This window comes from Podarcis bocagei (genome assembly GCF_964188305.1).
Source record: "Podarcis bocagei genome assembly, chromosome: 7".
Classification (NCBI taxonomy): domain Eukaryota; kingdom Metazoa; phylum Chordata; class Lepidosauria; order Squamata; family Lacertidae; genus Podarcis; species Podarcis bocagei.
In genome coordinates, this window is record NC_138132.1 from 42,406,408 (window position 1) to 42,427,656 (window position 21,249).

At 43.9% G+C, this 21,249-nt stretch overlaps 1 protein-coding gene across 2 annotated transcripts; it reads right to left on the minus strand.

The window, feature by feature from the left end:
• Positions 1–7,049: 7,049 nt before the first annotated feature.
• Positions 7,050–21,040, minus strand: LOC308591407 (dipeptidase 2-like). Of its 2 annotated transcripts, XM_081202151.1 has the most exons (11): positions 20,928–21,040; positions 20,688–20,838; positions 16,878–17,004; positions 15,073–15,202; positions 14,384–14,531; positions 13,698–13,764; positions 12,918–13,094; positions 11,337–11,424; positions 10,259–10,334; positions 8,928–9,063; positions 7,050–7,257 (listed from the first exon to the last, which is right to left on the minus strand). In XM_081202151.1, exons 1-11 carry the CDS (start codon positions 20,935–20,937, stop codon positions 7,156–7,158), a joined length of 1,212 nt encoding a protein of 403 aa, XP_081058277.1. In that variant the 5' UTR covers positions 20,938–21,040; the 3' UTR covers positions 7,050–7,155. The 2 variants fall into 2 exon arrangements, with proteins under 2 accessions (XP_081058277.1, XP_081058278.1); XM_081202152.1 differs by lacking the exon at positions 20,688–20,838 and having other exon boundaries at positions 20,928–20,956.
• Between the last annotated feature and the right edge of the window lie 209 nt (positions 21,041–21,249).

Genomic DNA, 21,249 nt, shown 5'->3' on the forward strand with positions numbered 1-21,249 from the left:
TTAAAGCAGTTTACAATAAGATAAAACTATAAAGTCAAGACAGATTTACAGCAGTATTTAATTTTTTTAGATTAAAATATACTTTTTACTTGACTAACTTTTGTTAACAAGTATGTAAGCTTTCCTGCTACACATAACTCTTCAGTAAGGAAGAGGGAAGGAGGTTTCACAGCCATGGAGAGAGAGCAAGGTAACTCATTAACATTAATTCAAATACATTATTATTTAGCCATTCCAGTCCACTCTGTAATGGCCAGTAATTTTATAATTTAATACATCTATCAATCCCTTTTCAGCTAAATAATGTCTTACAATACAAAAACCTCACTCCCTTCCGGTGGGTCCTGGCCACTCAGGCTGCTGTTCTGCCCAATAGTTCTGTGTGCTCCTGAAGCTTACAACAGTATTTCAAAGCATATGTCCCCCAACAGATGGCCATCCAACTTCTGTTTAAAAACCTTCAATGAAGGAGAATCATTCGGGCAAACAAGGCGCTTTTTTTTTTTTTACAATTCAAGTATATATCCTGCAGATTCCTGCATTGCAGGGAGTTTGACTAGAACACCCAAATCCACTTTAATTGCATAAAACTAAAGTTCTGGAATACACCTGAATCTCTCTGGCAAAATACTGACAGCCTGTAGATGGCCACAAATGTACTCAGAAGAAGTAAGCTCAGTGAGGCTTCCTCCTAGTTAAGCTGGTATAGAATTGCAGCCTCAAGTTACACAGAGGCTGCAATTTTCTGCTTTCATCAGGAGCAAGAATAGAGTCTTAAAATGTACTGTACTGCTCTCTGAAGAAAACGTTCGGGCTTCTGACACATTTTGCTGCTCTTTCAGCTTTATATCATCATGTCCTGCCTAAAGAGGCAAAGGAGATTGCTTCATTAGGTGTTGAAAAGTGGAGATAATAAGGGAGCTGTCAGTGAAGCAATATGTAAATGTCAAATAAGGTGGATGGCTGATCTGACTGGAAAAAGCCAAGAGTGACTAAGGTAGGGAAAGCTGAATCTATCAATTTCAGTTTCTATTAGTTTCACATTTTTCCACTATTACAATTCACTTCTCCACATTTCTACATAAGCTTGCACTGATAACAAAAAGTCCTCAGGAAAATTCTTCAGCATCTTATGGCAGTTCATTCCTAATATACACATTTTTCTATGCAGTTTTGACTAGGAACACTTATTTGGCAAAACCATTGTCCACCCCCCATAAAAGAAAGTACTTTCCCTACAGAACACAGCTTGCATTTATGGTATGCTGACTTAGACGGCTTCAAAACAGGAAACCAGACCAACTTCTGAAGAAGGCTGGGTCTCTCCATGGATGCTTTCCATAAGAGCCATACGCAACCACAGCGTTCAGAGGCTGTGTCATTCCCTCTATGTTTTCAGTGTTCGGAGCAGAGTGTCATGGCTTATGTAGCCAAAACAGTACCACCCATGCACAGGACATATCAGCAGCCGAAGGAAAACTCCAAGTTCTGCAGAAGTGCAGAGCCCAGTGCAGTCTGAGCTAATTAAGTGATTGTGGAATGTTGTCTGGCTGTTTGAGAGGATGACCCGACAGGAGAGAGGGAATGGAGTGTCTTAGAGCGGGGCATGGCTGGCTGAACCGAAACACTCCATAGTGCAATATTTTGTTACAGGTTGAGCTTGAGTCTCTCAAAGCAGTTGCTGGGCAACCACAATGAGAAAGGACAACAAGTGTGCACGTCTTGCTTGTGGGCTTCACAGGTTGTCCCCTGTGGGAAATTGGATGCTGGCCCAATCCAATTGTTTTTCATTTTATGTACCTCCCCCGCATGTGAGAATGTCAAGACATTTGTGTAAATTGGCCAGAGCCAAGATTACTTAACATTGCTTTGGCTCATTTTGATGCTGTTTATCTGAGCATCAGGGAGTCATGAATTTCTGAAATGCTTCTGTTTTGGTGTCTGGGCTTGATTATGCACTCTGCAGACCTCCCTTTCATCAGACTTTCTCAAAAGCACTTTAAAATCAGGCAAAGCATGTCATAACGCTGCAGTGGAAAAGGTACTCAGTATATTTACCTACAGAGGTGGGGAAATGGTTAAGTGGACTCCTCTGGGAACAGAACCCACGAACAGCAGGAACTGGGATAGAACATTAGCTAGACAATTTGCATTAGAGCAATCCATGCTATGGATTGAGGTGGAAATAGCTGTTAATACCTCTCTCCCAATCTCATTCCCAACTATCTTAGGGGTCTGGAAACCAAGTCCTATAACAAATTATTTGAAAGAGCCAGGTATGTTTAGCTCAGAGAAGCAAAGGTCAAGGGGAGGCATGAGTGGTCTTCGAATATCTGAAGGGCTGCCACACAGAAGCAAAACACAGACCAACAGATGAAATTGCAGGGAAGATTTTGGCTAAGTATTAGGAGAAGCATCCTAATAGGATCAACTGTTTTAACAGTAGAGCAGTCTACCTTAGTGGGCTGTTCAGCTCTTCTTCTCTGGGAGAGAATTAAGCAGAAGCTGGATGGGCACCTGTCAGGGTTGCCATTGTTGCATCCTGCACTGCAGATTGTGCAAGCGAGGCTGGACGAGATGACTGGTACAGTATAGCTGCCTGCCTGCTTCTCTGGGTATCATCTACCTATCTATCTGTCTGTCTGTCTGTCTATCCATCTTGGCTAATACCTTTTTGTGCAAGTAGAACAATCAAAGTCCATACCTCACAGGTTTTCCTAGTCTACTGGATTTCTGATGCCTTACTCTGGCCCACTTTTGATCTACCAGACTGAAGGTTTTTTGTTTTTTCAGTAACATGATTCCCCTTAGTTGTTGGGGTGGTGTTTTTTTTTAGAACTGTTTTTATCGGCTATAACTGCCTCTCATTTTATTGCATTTGTAAATGTTTTATGATCTATTCTGTTAATAGTTTTTAAATTGAAGCTTCCCAGAGTGCTGTGATTACAGCAGAATGACAGAGCATACATTTTACAAGTCAATAATGGTCTCTGGGAGAAAGTGAAAAGATGTACCCTTGGGGATTTGTGGCTAAGACTGGGGTGGGGGGAGCTGCAGTGGGCTTCGTGCTTGCCACATGTGGCAGGTTTGCCCCCCCTCGCAACTGTGTCCTGGATTGCAACTCACATGCTTTGTCCCATAGGATGAATGAGAGCTAAGCCAGCCACTGTGAGTTTAGAACAAGACTCTTTCCAAGTACTCCTGTGATGCCACATTGTTGACAACAACAAATATAGTCACTGAGGCATGGAGATGATCCAATGCAGAGAGGAAATTACATTTTTTAGTAACTGCAAAGCAGCCCTGGCAAGCTATAAAGGCAAATACTGAGAATTGTTTGGCCATGAATTGGTAATAACCCTTTTGGGAAGAGGAGACCAGGGGCTGGTAAGGAGGTTAGAGGCATCACCCTCCACAACTGCCCAGGCTTCCCCAGGAATGTTCTTATACTAAGTTACGCTACACTGCTTTCCTCAAACCTGGTGTTTGGGACTACAGTGTCCATCAGCTCCAATTCGCACAGCTGTATTATCTACTCCAGTGTAGCCATGCTGGGCAACATACTGCAGATACTGGAGGGTGAACACGAGACCTTCTGCAGGCAGTGTATATCAATGCGCTATAACTCAACACATGTTCTGTAACTTACACTGACTCAGATAAGGCCATTGGTCTTGTAGCTCACCTATATCAACTGGCAGCAGCTCTCCAGCCTTCAGACAGCAAGCATTCAGAACCTTACCTGGAAACGTCATAGACAGTTAACATGCAAAGCTATAGCCCTTCCCTAAGTAAGTGAAGCAATATTCAGTGCCATTCACGAGCCCAATAAGTCCAGAATCTAAAATTATCTAATTGTGATGGTGCTCCATAATTTCAGGAACCTTTACTTTTAAAGCAGGGTGGTGGTGGGGATTCTTTGCTACTTCCCTACGGTTACAGTAGGAAACACTGAGAAAGTGCTGCCACCTAGCTCCAGCTTTTAAACATTGCAGGAAAAAATACAGCTACACACACACACAGAGAGAGAGAGAGAGAGAGAGAGAGAGAGAGAGAGAGAGAGAGAGAGAGAGACCCCTGAATTGCATCAGGTTGCAATAGCTGTGCTTCTGGGAGTATTTGCGCCATGGATAAAATGTGTTTGGTGCACGCTTAAGGTATTTACACCAATCACCTTAGAAAGTGAAAATTTGCTCCGGCAGAAGTACAATACTTTTCTTGAGTGTGTCTGTTGCTAAGTTGATCTCAAACAGCAGTAATAAACTTTACTTAATCGGATTGCCCAAAATAAATTACTTGACTGCTGGTGCAAAATCCTCCTGCGAGTTTCCCTCAGGAAAGTAACTGGTAGAGCAGGCATAGGCAAACTCGGCCCTCCAGCTGTTTTGGGAGTACAACGCCCATCATCCCTAGCCACTGGTCCTGTTAGCTAGGGATGATGGGAGTTGTAGTCCCAAAACAGCTGGAGGGCCGAGTTTGCCTATGCCTGTGGTAGAGACTACTAAAAACGTTTTACTAGATAGCCCTTGTAGCCCGTTCTAGCAGGGGTCACTGTAAGAGGCTGGAGCAATAGAATGGTGGCTGCGACAGAAAAACCCAAGCAGCATCAAGTCTTGTGGGTGAGGCAGTGGCAGACGGCAAACAGAGGGAACTGATGGCCTGGTCCCTGCCACACTGCAGTGCCATCACTCTAGATTGCCAAAGTATGTACTGCAGTGGGATCAGGTGAGCAGAGGAGCCAGCTGGGGCTCGTCTGGGCTTTTATGGCTGCTAATTCTGGCCTGCTTCCTTAGACTGAACTTGCCGGGCACTCTCCTGGTGTTCTCAGAAGTGTGTGCAAAGCTACACTGCCAGCTTTGCTCCAATTCAGGAGAGGAGAGCAATAACTTTGTTCCCTTCTTCTTGGCTTAACACAAGCAGCCTAATGGCCCATACAGGGCTGGCCATGAGGCAAAGGATAAGATGGTGCCAGTCTCATTCCATGTACTGGGCTGGTAGCTGAATTTTGCTTCAATACTAATGACAGGGCAGCCTCTACCACAGAGTTACTTTGTTAGTTGCCACCTCCCTTGGATGGAGGTTTTCTCTAGACAGGAGGAAAGCATCAATTTATTTTTATCAGAGAAGCTGAAGAAGGTAGAAGCTGAAACACTTTGCAGCATAAATAAAGTGTGTGTGTGTGTGTGGTGAAAATTACTTACCTGTCATTGCTATCACTGCGGTTTTGGTGAAAACAGCTCCAGGCTGATAGGTGATGCCATTATCATCACCTTCAAATTGTTGATCCCCAGTCCTGCGTATGTGAAACAACTTGCCATGACACCATTCCCAAGCCACCCTTTGCTATGGAACCTGCAAATCGAGCAGCTTTTGGGGTGAATTCTGTTTTTCAGGGTAAGTAATGATATGGTGCCAGGGGTAGAGAAATCATCCAAGAGAGCTGGGAAGAAGGCTGGGCAATGGGAGTGTTAAGCTCTCACGGGCAAGACGCCTGGTGCTACACTGCAAGCCAATGTCCCTCAAGAAAAGCATGTCCCTGTCCTGACTCCCACTCGTGGATGCAGTACATGGGCTCTTGGCACCATTCTTGCCAAAGGTTTCATTCCCCAAATCACTACAATGTCCAAACACAGATCAGGTTACACAGCTTAGGAATCCAAAGCAGAGCTCTATGGTGCATGACTGGGCAATAGCTAGTCACTGATTCAACACCTGACACAGCCCTTTTTTGAAGAGTGGGGCAGGCACAGTGATTCACATGGGTCCCATCCCAAATGACAGGGCTGGGCAAGCAAACGAGCATTCATGAGGGCAGGCTGGGCCTGCACATGCTCTTTGGTGCAGCCCTGGAAACCATGTCTGAGCCAGGCTCGTGAGCCTCCCTGTTGGCAGTCAGAGACAGGGCAGTGGCTGTAATGGAAGCCTGTGAGGTGGGAGCAACACCAGATAATTGAACCTGGGATTGAACCCAGATTACTTAGCCCCTCCCCAGAATCAAGATGGACATCTTGACTCCTAGCAGAAGGTAGATTGGGGTTGTCTAGTAGGTCTCTGGGTGATTTCTCAGTATATCAGAAAGGATTCTAGTTTCCAATTGTTTAACACAATTGCAAATTAAGCTGCTGATATAAATAAGGTTTGCAGGGGTGCAGTGGAGACCGGAAGTAGAATTATTGTGTGGCCAGTCCGTGTACCAAAAACAAATTCCAGGGCTGAACATGTGCCAAGAGGCACCACATTTCCTTTTGGTGGATCTTGGGTCCTGGAAGTCCGAAGTCTTCCCACTCCTGGTTTACTAGGTAAAAATGCAACAGGCGCAAAATTGGATAGCATTACTCAATGTTATGTGTAGCCATCCTGATTCCTTCCAGATGTTTTAGAATACAACTCCCACCAGCAAGCAGCCATTATGGCCAATGACTAGGGATGATGGGAGTTGTAGTTTGTAACATTTGAAGGGCAGCATGTTGGCTACCCCATGTCTTGTGGTTGGGAAGACTGTGCCCCTCAGAAAGTAATATCTTGGTAGAAAAATAATCTTCCTCCAATTTTTAGAATCCCGCTGATTCCCATGACTCAATAATGGTGAGATGAGAAAAGTGCTACAGCCCACTCAGTGACATTCATCTTGTTTGTCTTGAGAATAAAACAGATGCCGTCCAACACATACAACATAGTCATTCACTATTGTGAAAGCTTAGCTCTGTCTGTAGGGAATGGGAAGGATACTGATGTTACAGGGTGCTCTATATGTCCAGGCTAGCCAGAAGGATTTCTGAAAGCAAAAGAAACATAGCCTTTTTATAAATATGAAATACTATTTTAAAAAAATGCACAATAGGGTGCATACTTTAAAGCTCTCAATTGTGCATTGGCAGCTCCACCTACCCCACACCTGAAAATACAGATGTAGGGCAGGAGTGGGTAGGTTGTGGGGAATAGCCTCATGGGCCAAATTGATGCCTGTGTCAGGCCTAATTCTGCCTGTAGGCTGTAGGATCCCTGCTCCTGATCTTAAAAGATCACCAGATGCCACCAGTTTACATGTCCGTGGAGGCAAGTACCTTTATTATTCTCTGTGAGCAACATGAGTCCCACATGGACACAGCAATATTAAGGTGCTTGGTTGTCCCCAAGTAGAAGACGAAGAAGACATTAACCAGGAGGAGGCCTCAGGTCTAAACGGCAGTCGTGTTGTACGTCATCTGGGGAAATTTCCTCTTCTCCGGCTGTCATGGAAGCACTCTCATCACGCACCTAGATAAATCCAAAATTCAGAGCTAACTAGAAGGCAAATCCCACTGGAATCTAGAGTTCGTCCTCTTTATCTATTTCCATAATTTGTATACCAATCTTTTCTAATTGGTGCATAGAAGTTTCAATATAATGAAGCTAAAAATGATGAAAGAACGAAGAATACAGAAGCAGATGTAATCCATAGGTACGGTATATTTATTTGCATTACTCCTCGCTACAGTCACCACACCATATTTCCATTTGTTCTTTTGTTTCCACCAGCTGTCTATGTTTTAACTGTAACCTGCTTGCTGCAGGGGGCTTCACTTCAGGTATCTAAGGAGTTGGGAGATGTAGTCCAAAATACCTGAAAGGCCCCAGGCTGGGGAATGCTGCTTTATATACTGATGGTTATGTCTGTCTATTTAAAAAAGCAGCAGCAGCAACAACAACAATAACAGCAACCAAAAGCCCAGATCAGACCAAAGGTCCATCTAGCCCAGCCTCCTGTTCTGACAGAGGCCAATCAGGTGCCTCTGGGAAGCCTGTAATATCTCTCTGCTGTTGACAGCTACTGGCTATGTTAGGTGCTTATCTTTCATTCAAGAGGCCAGAGAAATAGAAAGAAAATAAATTTTAAAATATCAAGTTGCCATAAGCACATTAAACCACTGGACCATTAACATAGCTAGAAGGCCTTCTCAGTAGTGGCACCCTCCCTGTGGAAAGCTTTTCCTTCAGATATCAAGGAGATTAAGAACTACATAACTTTTAGAAGACACCTGAAAGTTATGCAGGCAGCCCTGTATGGGGAGGTTTTTAATGTTTGATGCTTTATTATGTTTTATATATTCTGTAAGCTGCCCAGAGTGGCTGGGGAAACCCAGCTAGATGGGCAGGGTATAAATAATAAAATTAATAATAATAACAATAATAATAATATTTAATGGGCTGGATGCCAACTTAATTAATTGAACTCAGTTCCTATTGCAACCAATAGGAGTTAATTTAAGACTCAACTAACTTGTCCCAATGATTTCAGTGTGACCTAAGCTCAACTAACTTTGATAGGATCTAAGTCAATGTCTCTCATTCTTCTGTTCCAGTAGACAATATCAGGCATTTAAAAATTGTAATTCAATTTGTAGAATTTTGCCTTGCTGTAAATGTTTACAGTAAGGTGAATCAATTTATTATAACTATCATCTAAACTTTCCTTAACCATTCAAACAAATTTCGAATTATCTATTTCCACCATCACCCCAGAATTTTGCTAAGCAAAATTAATCACACAATGTTTTAAGTATCCCGTCAACATTCCCAAGTGGCATGTTGTGTGAATATGGAGATTACACCTGTTTTCCATAAGAGTCCCAAAGTTGCTACTGCTTGTTCAGGAGGCCTGGTGCATCACTTATGCCTGTAAACCAAAAATAGGGAATGCAGGGGCCGAATGTGGCCCTTCAGGCCTTTAGGTTTGTTTCAGGAAGTGCAAATGAGTGCAGTTTTGCATTAAACTGAATTTCTTCCCTATCCCTGGCATGAGTTCAGCTGAACATCCAAATGCCCAAGGTGATCTGCTAGATAAACAGATAGCTAGTCTCTATCGTTAGAAACCAAGCCGTTAGAAACAGGAGTCGCTTTAAGCAAGAGAGCCAGCTGGACAAAGAAAGGAATTCTTTCACTCTTACTTTTTCCACCTCCTGGAAAACACGAAGGAAGTTCTGCCTCAAAACGCCTTCCAGTTCCTCCTCACTCCAACCTCTCCTTAGCAGCTCCTCAATCAAGGCTGGATATTTGGAAACATCTTCCAGCCCTTCCGGGTACCTGCAAAGAAATTACAATTCACCATATAAGCCACGGTACCCTTTGGCCAGTAATTGCAGAGAAGGGGGCTGGTGTCCTTCTCAGAACAAAGCAAGGGGCAAGCTGCTTTCAACCAACCCTTGGATGTTTACAGTGGACTTCAAGAGCCCAGTTAGCAAGGCCACATTGAACTCTCATAGCTTCCTACACTCTGGTTTTTAGCAGCCTTCATCAAGCTGGTGCCCTCTCAAGGTTTTGGACTGCACCTCTCAGCATCCTCAGCAAGCACAGCTGGTGCTGGTGGGAATCATAGTCCAAAGTATCTGGGGACAGGCACCAGGTTGGCAAAGGCTACTGCATGGTATATTCTTCTTTTCCCCTCAGAGGAAAGTCAATTGAGGGAGGTGGGTAGCAAATGTACTTGAGCTTCTCAATATCTCCTGTATACCTGGAGTGTCTCCACCCCCATCATCCAGCCTGGACACTGCGGTCCAGCGCTGAGGGCCTTCTGGCGGTTCCCTCACTGTGAGAAGTGAGGTTACAGGGAACCAGGCAGAGGGCCTTCTCGGTAGTGGCACCCGCCTTGTGGAACGCCCTCCTAGCAGATGTCAAGGCAATAAACAACTATTTTATTTTTAAAAGACAACTGAAGGCGGCCCTGTTTAGGGAAGTTTTTAATGTCTGATGCTGTATTGTTTTTAATATTCTGTTGGAAGCCGCCCAGATTAGGGGGTATAAATAATAAATTACTATTATTATTACTACTACTACTATTATTATTATTATTATTATTATTATTATTATTATTATTATTATTATTATCTCCAAACAATTCAGGTCTGGTAAAATTACAGGTGAAATGGAAACAACTGCTTCACACCTTGCAGATTAATCCCAAGTGTAAAACACTGTTGTTGTTTCTCCTGCTGCTGTTATTTCCACATTTCTTTTCAAATAAAGCCAAGGCAGTAGACAAAAAGCAAATCACAATGCCAAAAACAGTAATACAGTACCAATTAGATCCTATCAGAGTGCAGCAAACCAAACAGCCAAGCAACCAGGATGGGGGAAATCTATGAGCCACAAGTCCAGCGTCTTGTTCTCACAGTGGCTTATGGGATGCCCACAGTTTAACTAACTCATTAAGTTGTTAACAACATATTGATTTACTAGCTTAGCCACTCAGTCTTGCCTATCCCTAATAATGTTTACTAACTTGTTCACTCCATCGTAGTCACCACCAATTCCAATATATTCTGAGCCTATCGTTGTCCTGATGTGGTCAAAATGATCTAAGGGGAGGATGGAAAGCATGAGTTACATGATTCAGAAAGACTGGCATACGTGACTAGTGTGGTTTGGGGTTGGTAAATAATTGGACTGGGAGAAGAGACTTGAAATAGGAATTCAGCAATGGAGTTCATTGGGCAACATTGGGGTCAGTACTGGGTGTGGGGTTTTTGTTTCTAATTGCTAACAAGTGCACGGCAGGGCTGTCCATTTTCAATCAAGACTGCAGCATGTGGGGAATGGAGGTGTAACCCCTCCCTCCCACTCTGATCCTGACAAAGTTGACGCATGCACTCCATCAGCAGCAGAAATTAATCTCTCTTTGGAATTCATGGAAGGGTTTTTTGTGCTGCTAATTGCAGCAGTGGCAATTTTCATTTATTTATAAAAGTGTTTGTGCATTGTCCACTCATAAAATATCAAGGTGGTGTACAGCAATAAGGTAAGGAGATACAAGCTTGTATTCCAAATCCCTGCTGGTAGGTAAAAAAGATAAAGGACCCATGACAGTTAAGTCCAGTCGCGAACAACTCTGGGGTTGTGGCACTCATCTCACTTTACTGGCCAAGGGAGCTGGGGTTTGTCCGCAGACAGTTTTTCTGGGTCATGTGGCCTGCATGACTAAGCTGCTTCTGGCAAAACTTCCCGCCGGAAGGTACTAAGTACTAAGGGCTAAAGTACTAAGGGCTACTTTAGTACTAAGGTACTAAAGGTATTAATCTATTTGCACTTTGACATGCTTTCGAACTGCTAGGTTGGCAGGAGCAGGGACTGAGCAACGGGAGCTCACCCTGTAGCAGGGATTCGAACCTCCGACCTTCCGATCGGCAAGCCCTAGGCTCAGTGGTTTAGACCACAGCGCCACCCACGTCCCCTGCTGGTAGAGTGTTGTGAAAATGTGAAGAACTGAATTTAAGACTGGGCAAATGAGAACTGAAAGTGGCAGATTTGTCGTCCCCCCCCCCCCCCGCGCGCGCTTGACTTCTGCCCTGGGAGGTACACACTTGCTACGGTCGAAATGTCAACTGCATTGTTGTCACAGCCCAGTATCTCAGCAAAGAAGGTCACCATCACAATTCCGTTGTTTGCTTTCTGCAAGGAGGAAGGCAAAATGAATGGCCAGCCCATTCACCACAATCCAAAGTAACACTTACAGCCTGATTGCGTTTTCCTAGTGTTCACAATTGGATTACTGCAGTGCACTCCATTTGGGACTACCCTTTGGGTTATTGTTCTCATTATTATTTATTAAAGTTATTGGTCACTTTTTTTACCAAGGGAACTCAAAGCAACTTACAATATACAAGCAAACAAACACATACATTGAAAGTGGCATGAAAGGAAAAACAAAGAAAAATAAAAGACAATCCTATTTTTTTAAAAGGCAGAATTAAAACATTCCATCCACCCAAGGCCACAGATAATTAAGAGCCTAGTAAGAAGGTCTGGCAAAAAAAAAGAAATGTATTTGTCTGGCACCAGGTGAATCTTGTCCTCTGGTCAGTTCAGAGGCTGCAACTGGTGCAGAACACAGTAGCTTGGTTGCTTGCAGGGGCAAACTACTGCCAGAGTGTAATATCTTGCAGGCTTTGCACTGGCTTCCAATCTGCTACCAGGCCAAGTTGAAGGTGTTGGTATTAACATATAAGGCCCTATACAGCTTGGGACCAGGTTATCCGAGGGACCACCTTATCCTTTATATACCCAGGAGATCACTGAGTTTCTCCCAGAAGTTGCAAAGATCTCAGAAGCCTACTCTGCAGTAACTCAGAGCAGGGCTTTCAATTTGGCTGTTGTTTCAAACAACATTCCTGTAAAACTGTGACAGGCTCCCACTACCAACTACTGGAAACAACTGAAGACATTCTTGTTCTGTTGTTTGCTGTTTCTATTGTACATTGCCTTGAGATGATTGTGTACAAGGTGATCAATAAATTGATGGAGATGATTCAATGCCTCTTGGTGGTGCGGCGCAGAAGTACGCACAATTTGTGCAGAGATTACTCTTTTGTTGCCTTTCTGCAACAAAGCTACCCCTCTGGAAATAATCGCATGCAAAACACAAAATGCCATCATGTGCACTTATCAAATAGTACAATATTTTCAGTTGCAGATATGATATTGCACAAATATTTGAATATTCCAAGTATATCAATCACCAAACAGTCACAGAGGAGAATAATTTGGGATCAGTTTGGTTTCTCCTCCCTTCTTAAGCAATAGTGACCCAGGCTTTAAGACATTGACCAGGAAAGGGCTGTGGCTCAGCAAGAGAGCATCTTCTTTGTATTCAGAAGGTCCCAGGTTCAATCCCCAGCATTTCCAGACAGGACTGGAAGAGACTTCCTGTCTGAAATCCTGGAGAGCTCCTGCCAGTCAGTGTTGGCAGTACTAAACTAGATGGACCATTATAATACAGCTTTATAATACATCTTGCTTTTACCTGGACATCTTTGACTTGGTTCTCTGAGGAAGCATTTTCTTTACTGACTTTGCAGCTGAGGGGAAAAATGTGCCCCTGAGCCTCCTATTATGTCCTCCCTTTGCTTGGGTTTGGACAAGCATTAAGCTTTAGCTACACCTACCAGGAGGTGCAAAATATGGTCAGGGACGTTCCTTGGGTTGTTGCAAATGGAGAAGGCTGAAGAATGGCTGAAAATGACTGGTGCACGAGAGACGCTGAGGGCAGCTGCCGCCGTTGTGTCAGATGTGTGAGATAAGTCTATTAGCATCCCAAGACGATTCATCTCCTTCACCACTTCCTAGCACAAAAATAAACAAGACGGTTTCATCAGTTTTGCTACTCTGGCCAAAAATAGAGCACAGCTCATATTTCACTTTGGCAATGGAAATATATGCCTTCTATTTTTCTTGAGCTTTGAAAATGACTGTGGGGAAGGAACAGCCAGAAATTGGACATGCATCCTGGAGTCAACAATGTGACATGGCAGCAAAAGCAGCTAATGCTATTCTAGACGGCATCAACAGAATTATGGTGTCTGGGTTTAAAGAAGTAATATAGCCACTCTATTCTGCTTTGGTCAGACCCCAGCTAGAGTACTGTGTCCAGTTCTGGGCACCACAGTTTAAGAAGGATACTGTCTGGCAAAGTGAAGTGCCTCTGCTGAGAATGTTGAATTCCTCCCTATGAGTCTGGGAGTGAGGTAGAGATGGAGACCTCCAGAAAATAATTCTCAACCCCCTCTGCAAACTATAAACCCCCAGGATTCTTTGGGGAAAGACTATTAAACTGGCCTAAAACCCAGACAGGTGATAATAAGCTTTTGTTGCTATAGGATGCTAGGATGCTTCTTCGGAAGAGAATCAGTAGCGGGCATTGCAAAGGACTTCATCAGTTTACGTACTTTGCCAAAATCAGTCAAGCCATCAGTGTTAGGATAGTCTTGTGATTGCTTTGATGATGTCCCAGCCCTAAAAATGCAGGGAAGGGAAATGATTATTCAAATGGAAAAGAAGTACAGGAATCATCTAGCCCAGTACTGTTTACACCTGTGTATTTTGGATATTTCTTTATAGTGACCTGTATTAAACTCCTTTCTGAATCAGCACAGGTAATCACGGGCTGGATCTAGACACATTAAAAAAGTGTTTCAGGAAAACATGTTGTATACTTCCACATGGGAAATCACATTGGCGAAAGACGGGACTCCACAGCGCCATCTGTTTTCACAGTGTTAGAACACATACAAAATGCCTTTTCCTTACTAGTGTAGCTGAGTCCCCAATCTCTTTCTGTTCTGCTTGTGGCTCACTGGTCAACCATCAACCTGTGCAATCCGAACATTTGACATCTTCTACCCATGGGCCCTGTACACATTTGCTGCGTGTAACCTCGCAAGTTCTTTTCAGTTGCAGGGTGTGTTTTTTTAAACTACTACTGTATTGGCTATTCCTAGAACCCCACCTCCTTGAAGGGGAAAATACATTTATTTTCTCAGTACAGGAATAAATACATTGTAATGTTGTAAGCAAGGTTGGCAAATCCCAGAGAAACAGCCCCTCTCCGAAGGAACACTTGTTTGTAGTTTACCAGGGAGTGTTGCAGTTATGGGTCAGCGTCATGTACCGAACGCCCAGCTCGTAGAACATCCTCAGGGTCGCGAGGCTGCTGTCGATGGAGTGCCCACCTTCGATGCCAATCAAGCATGCTATCTTTTTGCTGTCAGTGCTGGCAATGCCTGGATTTTGATCAGAAAGACAGATCCGAATTTTACAAGACACACTAACACAGAATGATCAAAAGAGAGCAATACAGAGAGCTTGCTCTGGGCACACTTACTATGTAGTCATAAACTGCAGTAGCTAAACAGTAATTTCAGTTCCAGTGAGGGGCAGTAGTTAGAGTGTTGGACTTGGAATGAGGAGACCTGGGTTCAAATCCTCTCTTAGCCACAAAGCTCACGGGTTGAGTGTTCGGAACAATTATGGGGGTAGAATACTTATTTCCCACCTCTAATTTCCCAGAGCTCTGTTAGTGGACCAGATGGTTTCCTTTTATGTATAAATATGGAGTGTAACTCATGGAGGCCTGTGGCTAAAACCTTTTATAGTTAGAGACAGTGCAGTGTAGTGTAGTGGTTTGTGCTGGTCTAGGACAGGTGGGGAACTTTCTTATGCCTGAGGACCACATTGCTTTCTGGGCAGTCTTCCAGGGGCCACATGGACCAGAGCTCAAAGTTCAGAAAGCATCAGAATATAAAAATCAATATCAAGTGTCACCTTCAGAAGATGTCACCAGTTCCAGTTCATCATAGCTTTTACACATCCGTTTGACAACATCAATCTGCTCCAGAGTGAGGCGCACGACATCTTTCTTCTGAGCGCTACACAGAACATACACTGACCAAAACTGAAAGAAACACGAAAATAGTGTTTGTCAGCGTGAGTGGGCGGATGGGTGGAAAGCTGGAGCATCTCTGCGGTCCCTTCCAACTCTGTTATTCTGCAATTGTAAGACTGGCATCTGGCCAAGAGAGGGGAGGGCTGCTAAAATGGTCAGACTGATCAGATGGATCTAGCCAGGAGCATTCTTTTGTTAGACAATTTCTGGCAATGCGTTTCTATGGGAACCGAGATGGTTCAAAAAAGCATAGATAGATGATGACTTGTCACCTCACTCCCAGCCAGGTGTAGGAAGGCAGGCTAGGCCTGCAGTGTGAGGCAGGCAGGCAGGCAGGCAGGCAGAGAACTGAGTTTTGGGGCTCTGCAAAGCTAACAGCGTTTTGAGGGTGCTGGCTGCCTCTCCAGAGATCTAATGTGGGTTTGGGCTATTTGTTGGAGTATTTAAGCTGTGCATCCCCCACCTGTGCTTAACCTGCCCATTTGAAAACCAGTCAATTATCGTGAAAATCCCAATAAGCCTGCATTTCTCAGTGGTGGCTGGTGCCCATTGGGACTGGTAAGGTGGAAGGCAGGAAGGATGAAAGAGGGAGGCAGCCAGTGACAGGCAGAGCCAGCTATTACTAGTTTTGTCCTCAACCTTCTGCCTGCAGGATCCTGCAATGGCAACCCTGGGATTAAGGAGGATGGAACTGATAGGCAGTGCTAACCCTAGCCTAGATGGCCACCAGGTGGGGTTGTCTGAGGGCAGACAGAGTTTGATGGGGCAGTGCCCTGTTCTCTCTGATACAGCAGCCTCCACTGCCACCACTGAATAAAACCAAACTGTTCACTGCTCAGAAGAGTGGTTCCCTTCCACAGGCTGCGCTGCCCCTTTGCCAGGAGAATGTAAACTTCCTACAGTCAAGGACTTGTCTGCTAAGGAGACTTGCTGCATCTGTCAGGAGAGTCGTGGGTCATGTTTTACTTGCCCTCTCATCTGTCAGGTCCACAACACTGTTCTACTCGCCCTCTCCTTTGAAGAGCTGTCAGGGGACACTCCTCCATTTGCACAGCTCCATTCCAACACCGTTTTAAAGATAAAGAAGGAAGGGCAGGAGCACTGAAGAGCTTTTGCCCACAGAGGGGAGCTGAACTTGGCTCCCAATCAAAAGTGTTGCCACGGCCAACACTAAAACTCTACATACACTGTGCAGCCATCTTAGCGGAGGGGAGTGTGGGTGTTTGGGGGTGGGCATTGGCAGCATATGCTGCTGAGGGCCTCCTGACATATAGTGCTGGCCTGGCCGCTAACACAAAATCCACCAGAGGGGTTTAGGTTGGCCAACCAACCAAGACCCAGTGTCCCATAATAGTCAGAGCACCAGACTAGGGCTGAGGAGACACAGGTTGGTCACAAAATGGTACCTTGCCCAAATCCTAGATGCAGCATTAATTGTGTACCCCATACAGAAATGCAGATAAAGGGGAAATGTGTTTCCATACACACCTTCCAGCATGGTCTACATCTAGCCTTGATTTCCACCTCCGTCTTTTTCATTATGGCAACAGACATCCAGCCAAAGCTGGAAGTATACTCATCCCTCCCCCATGCTTGGTCTCTGGCTCACTCTAGCAAGGAACTCAGTCCAAGAGTACGGATCTACTTCTACCCTGGAAGTACATCTACTTCCACCCTGGCCTACCTGGGCACCCACATGACCAGCCTGGAGCTTCTCAATATTTGTGGATGTGGTGCTGAGGGTCCTTAAATCAATTTTACTCAGCTGGTTTTTGTAAAACCATCTCAGCTTCAATGGCAGATCATTGTGCCTGAAGGATAAAAATATAGTGGAAGAGTTAAAGGATTTTTTTTGGGGGGGGTGCATCCTTTCCATATTTTAAAAAATGGCATTCAGACAATGCTAGCAGCACACATAGATTGAAGCTATAAAGATATCCAATTAGAACAACTTCTTGGTATCTGTTGATAAAATATAACAGAAAACCTAGTCCATTATGTTTTGCACTGATCATTATAGAAAGCTCCAAAACACCTGAGCTCATGGGCAGGACCACCACATGTACCAAGCGTTGAACAACCTCCCCAGCACTGAGGGGACCCATCAAGATTCATTCTGGACATAGGTATCTTGAATGGCTTCTTAATTTAAACTGTTAGTCTAGGTTCTGCACAGTTCTGTTTTCCCCCTGCCAATTTGGCAGGATCCCATTTGGCACTGGTGGTATTTCAAGGGCCACTTGGTTTGGATTTAAGATTTAACTTCCCTTTAAACGTTCTGCCATAACTCATCTCCAGGCTGAGATCCAAAATCCTGCAGACTCTTCTCAGTCCTTGTTTCTTGTCTGTCCTCATTAACCTCTTTCCACCAAAGTAGTTGCCAGAATGAAGTGATGATTCGACGCAGAAAGAGAATACCCAGAGGGATCAGAGTGGCCAAAACTTTGGAGCCCTTTAAACCACAAAGGCAAGGCAGAAACCCAGCAGGCATAATTCTTTTGGTTTGAGGTCAGCAGAATAGAAGGAGGAGGAGGAGGAGGAGGAGGAGGGTAGTTTGGATTTGATATCCCACTTTATCACTACTCGAAGGAGTCTCAAAGCGGCTCACAATCTCCTTTCCCTTCCTCCCCCACAACAAACACTCTGTGAGGTGAGGCTGAGAGACTTCAGAGAAGTGTGACTAGCCCAAGGTCACCCAGCAGTTGCATGTGGAGGAGCAGGGACACGAACCCGGTTCACCAGATTACGAGTCCACCGCTTTTAACCACTACACCACACTGGTGGAGTTAAAATAAACAAGAACAATTAAAAAGAATTAAATTTAGACTTAAATCACACAGTTACCACTCACATCTCCATATTGGAAATAATCCACCAGCTATTTATTTCAAAGATTTATGTGGTACATTTTAGGGCAAAACTTTCCCCAAACATCTCACATCCGTTTCTGATGTTGAACTTATCTAATGTGGAAAGTTAAAGCATACTACTAAGACTTTTGGGTTCAATTTAACTATTTGGTTAAATTGAATGCTTTTTGCTTGCAGATTCCGGCCATATTATTGCTTTCTTGCTCAGTGTGGCCTGAGGATTAGTAATTCTTTTTTTAAAAAAAAATAAAAATTTTTATTAGGGTTTTCTCATTTTTTTAGACAGACACAAAAACATAAACATACACATCGACACTACACACAAATAACACGTATAATTTTAAAACCTTATTTTCCTAACCACTTTCCCGGACTTCCCCCACCTCCCCTTCTTGCATTCCAATTCCGAAATTTAGCTCAGCAAGTTCTTTATACTCAAATTATCCCTTATTAATATTTTACTTTATTCATCTTAATTAGCCAATTTTAAACTTCTAAACCTCATTTTAATATTCAACATTTACCCCTTTTTCTAAGGTCGACCCAAGTTCCCTTTCACGAGATTCCCAATTATTAAAATAATTACAAACCAACCTAACAAATGAAAACATATAATTATACCCCTTTGGATTCCAAAGCTTCCCCCCCTCCCCCAGTTTCGATCCCCAAAAATTGTCCTTCAGTCTGTCAGTTCTCAGCCTGGATCTATCACGTCCGAGGCCCTTAAATCTCTCTCAGTCCCTTTCAGCCGGTTTTGTTGACAGTCCTTTATGTTGAACATCAGATCTCGGAGCATCTTTGACCCAGTAGGGTCTATGTTTTTTCCAACCAGGCCTCCATGTTCAAAGAAAGAGTCCAGATCCTGCTTCTTACTCTTTTTAAGTCCTAGTGTCCCAAATGTCCCAAACATTCCAGTTTTTGCCTTGATCAAATTTGTAATCCATGGGTCTTCCGGACTCCCCATAGGGAAAAATCCCCAATCTTCATTCTCCATTTCAAACCAAATTTTCGTCTTCCAAACCTTGCTTTCCTTATATTCCAACTTAACAGGCCTCTGGTTGTCCTTCTTCACTTGCAGCGTTACAGCTCCTCCTTCGCATTCCTCCAAAACGGCACATGTATCTTCGTTTCCAGCTGCAGATTTTTCTTGAGTCGAGTCCTTAACCGCTTCAGCAGATTTGTTTATTTTAAGAATCAAGGTTGTAAGATTTGTAGCCATAACATCACTCTGTTCTTGCAGCTTTCCCAGGAAATCAAACACTCTATCCAACTCTGCCTGTAATTTTCCATCTGCAACCATTGTAATATCTCAGAACCCCCTCTAGAGGGATTCTGGTTACTAAGTGTTCTTTCTCCAACAATCAGGTTATTTTGTTCTTATTTCCTCTCTGTTTTCAAAAACTTAAAGTCCAATGTAGCAAAAATAACCGGCACAAGTAGCAAAAGACAGAATTTCCTGACTTTGACAGCTCATTTGACAGCTGTCAAACTCTGTAAATATCTTCTACAGGCTCTCTCACGGATCGCTCCCGGATCCGGGGGGGGGGGGTTACACTTCAACTCTAGCGTTCAGTTCTAATCCTCCAGTAATAAACTTATATATCCAAGTCGTGAAATTAAAAATTTCTGTCTCGAAGAGAGGAAAACAGTCTCTCAACTTTAGTTCTCTAATTCTTGCTTTAAATTGTCTGCAAGGAGGGGAGGCGGACTTCCTTTTGGCACCTCCCCCGGTCGTACCGAATTCAATTAAAAGAGATTATTAATTCCAATTTCCGTATTACTCACGGGTTGTTACTTTTGTAGTCCAAATGATCAAGGAAAGAAGTCAGCGCTCTCCAGCCATGGCTTGCGGCTTCACTCCGTGGAAGAAGCGGTCTACTCACAGCACCACGCCGCTCTCCGCCACCCGCTCCAAAGCCTTTAAAAAGGCTTCTTTGCAAGTCGGAGGGGGCGCAAATGGTGCCCGCCGAGTCACCAAGTCCACAGGCTTCAGCGCCTGTGGTTTCTAAGGGTCCCCGCGTCGCCGCGGCGGCAGGACCCCTCTTCCACCGAGCCGATTCCCTCCGGAGCTCGGAGGGAATCCGCCATTTGCTGATCGCGCTAACCCGGAAATCCGAGGATTAGTAATTCATTGCCCTCATTCATGCTGTTTTGTTCCCAAGTGGGGGGTTTAAATAACTGATTCCTATTATTTTCCCCCTCTTCTCTTTCCATTATGATAAAAGAGGATAAAAGGGGGAAGAATAGTAAGAAACTAGAATCTAAATCCTCACTATGAGAAATTAAAGTTGATTAAATAAGGGGAAATTAAGGGGACACTTAATTCACTAATCTGACCCTCAGCCACCCCAAGAAATAGTGTTTTAAGTACTGTGAATAACAATATTGAAATGTCAACATTGAGATAGTAAAGCTAAACAAGGGTTCTGTAAAATGAGCACCATCATCTAATGGCATAATCATTTTGGTGCAGAATTTGAAAGCTTTCTCTTTGATACAAAATGAGGTCTTTTTTAGCACAGCATATGATACCTCAGGCTTCCCCATAATGCCAAAGAATAATAACACAACAAGGTGTCTTAATGTATTTTGGACAAGGAGGCAAAGAAAGAAATCGGGCCTACCCATCAATTAAAGGGACTTTCACCATGAGGTTGAGAGCCCTCTCTCTTAACGATTCGTCAGCTCCAGCATCCCAAATGCCAGGAAGCAGCAGCAACATCTCCAGCAGAAGCCATTTCAGCACAATCCTCTTCAGGTCCAGAAACATGTTTGCTGAGTGGCAGAAGCAGGGCAGTTTTAAACTCAACCGGTAGTTTTATCTTTTACTAGTTTAGCTCTGAAAGGAAGAGGGGAATACCCACCTGAAATCATCCATCAGCCTTGGCCTCTTCCCACACAGAAAGAAAACACACGGTGACCCTGTTCTGAATGAGCTCTGGAAATCCCTTCTTGAAAGGCTCTCCTCCACCCACAGCCTGGTCATATGCTGTACATCTCATAATCTGTCGATATAAAAAGTTACACGGCCTAATAATGTAGGAGGGAAGACTCTGTACCATGTTAGGTACAGTACTGGGATTTTTTGCTGGGTGATTCAGGCTCTGTTTCCCACATAGCCTCCCTTTAAGTATTATCTGGCTGTTAATCCACTTTTTCCACATGTGAGTTAGACTGAAGAAGTCT

Excerpts from the sequence above, each read along its gene's own strand:
- LOC308591407 (XM_081202151.1), bottom strand. Across the intron at positions 15,203-16,877 it reads CTGGTCATGTGGGTGCCCAG|TTTTGGTCAGTGTATGTTCT; the intron begins GTAGGCCAGGGT and ends TGTTTCTTTCAG. Across the intron at positions 9,064-10,258 it reads GACTACGATGGAGTGAACAA|GTACCCGGAAGGGCTGGAAG; the intron begins GTTAGTAAACAT and ends ATTTCTTTGCAG.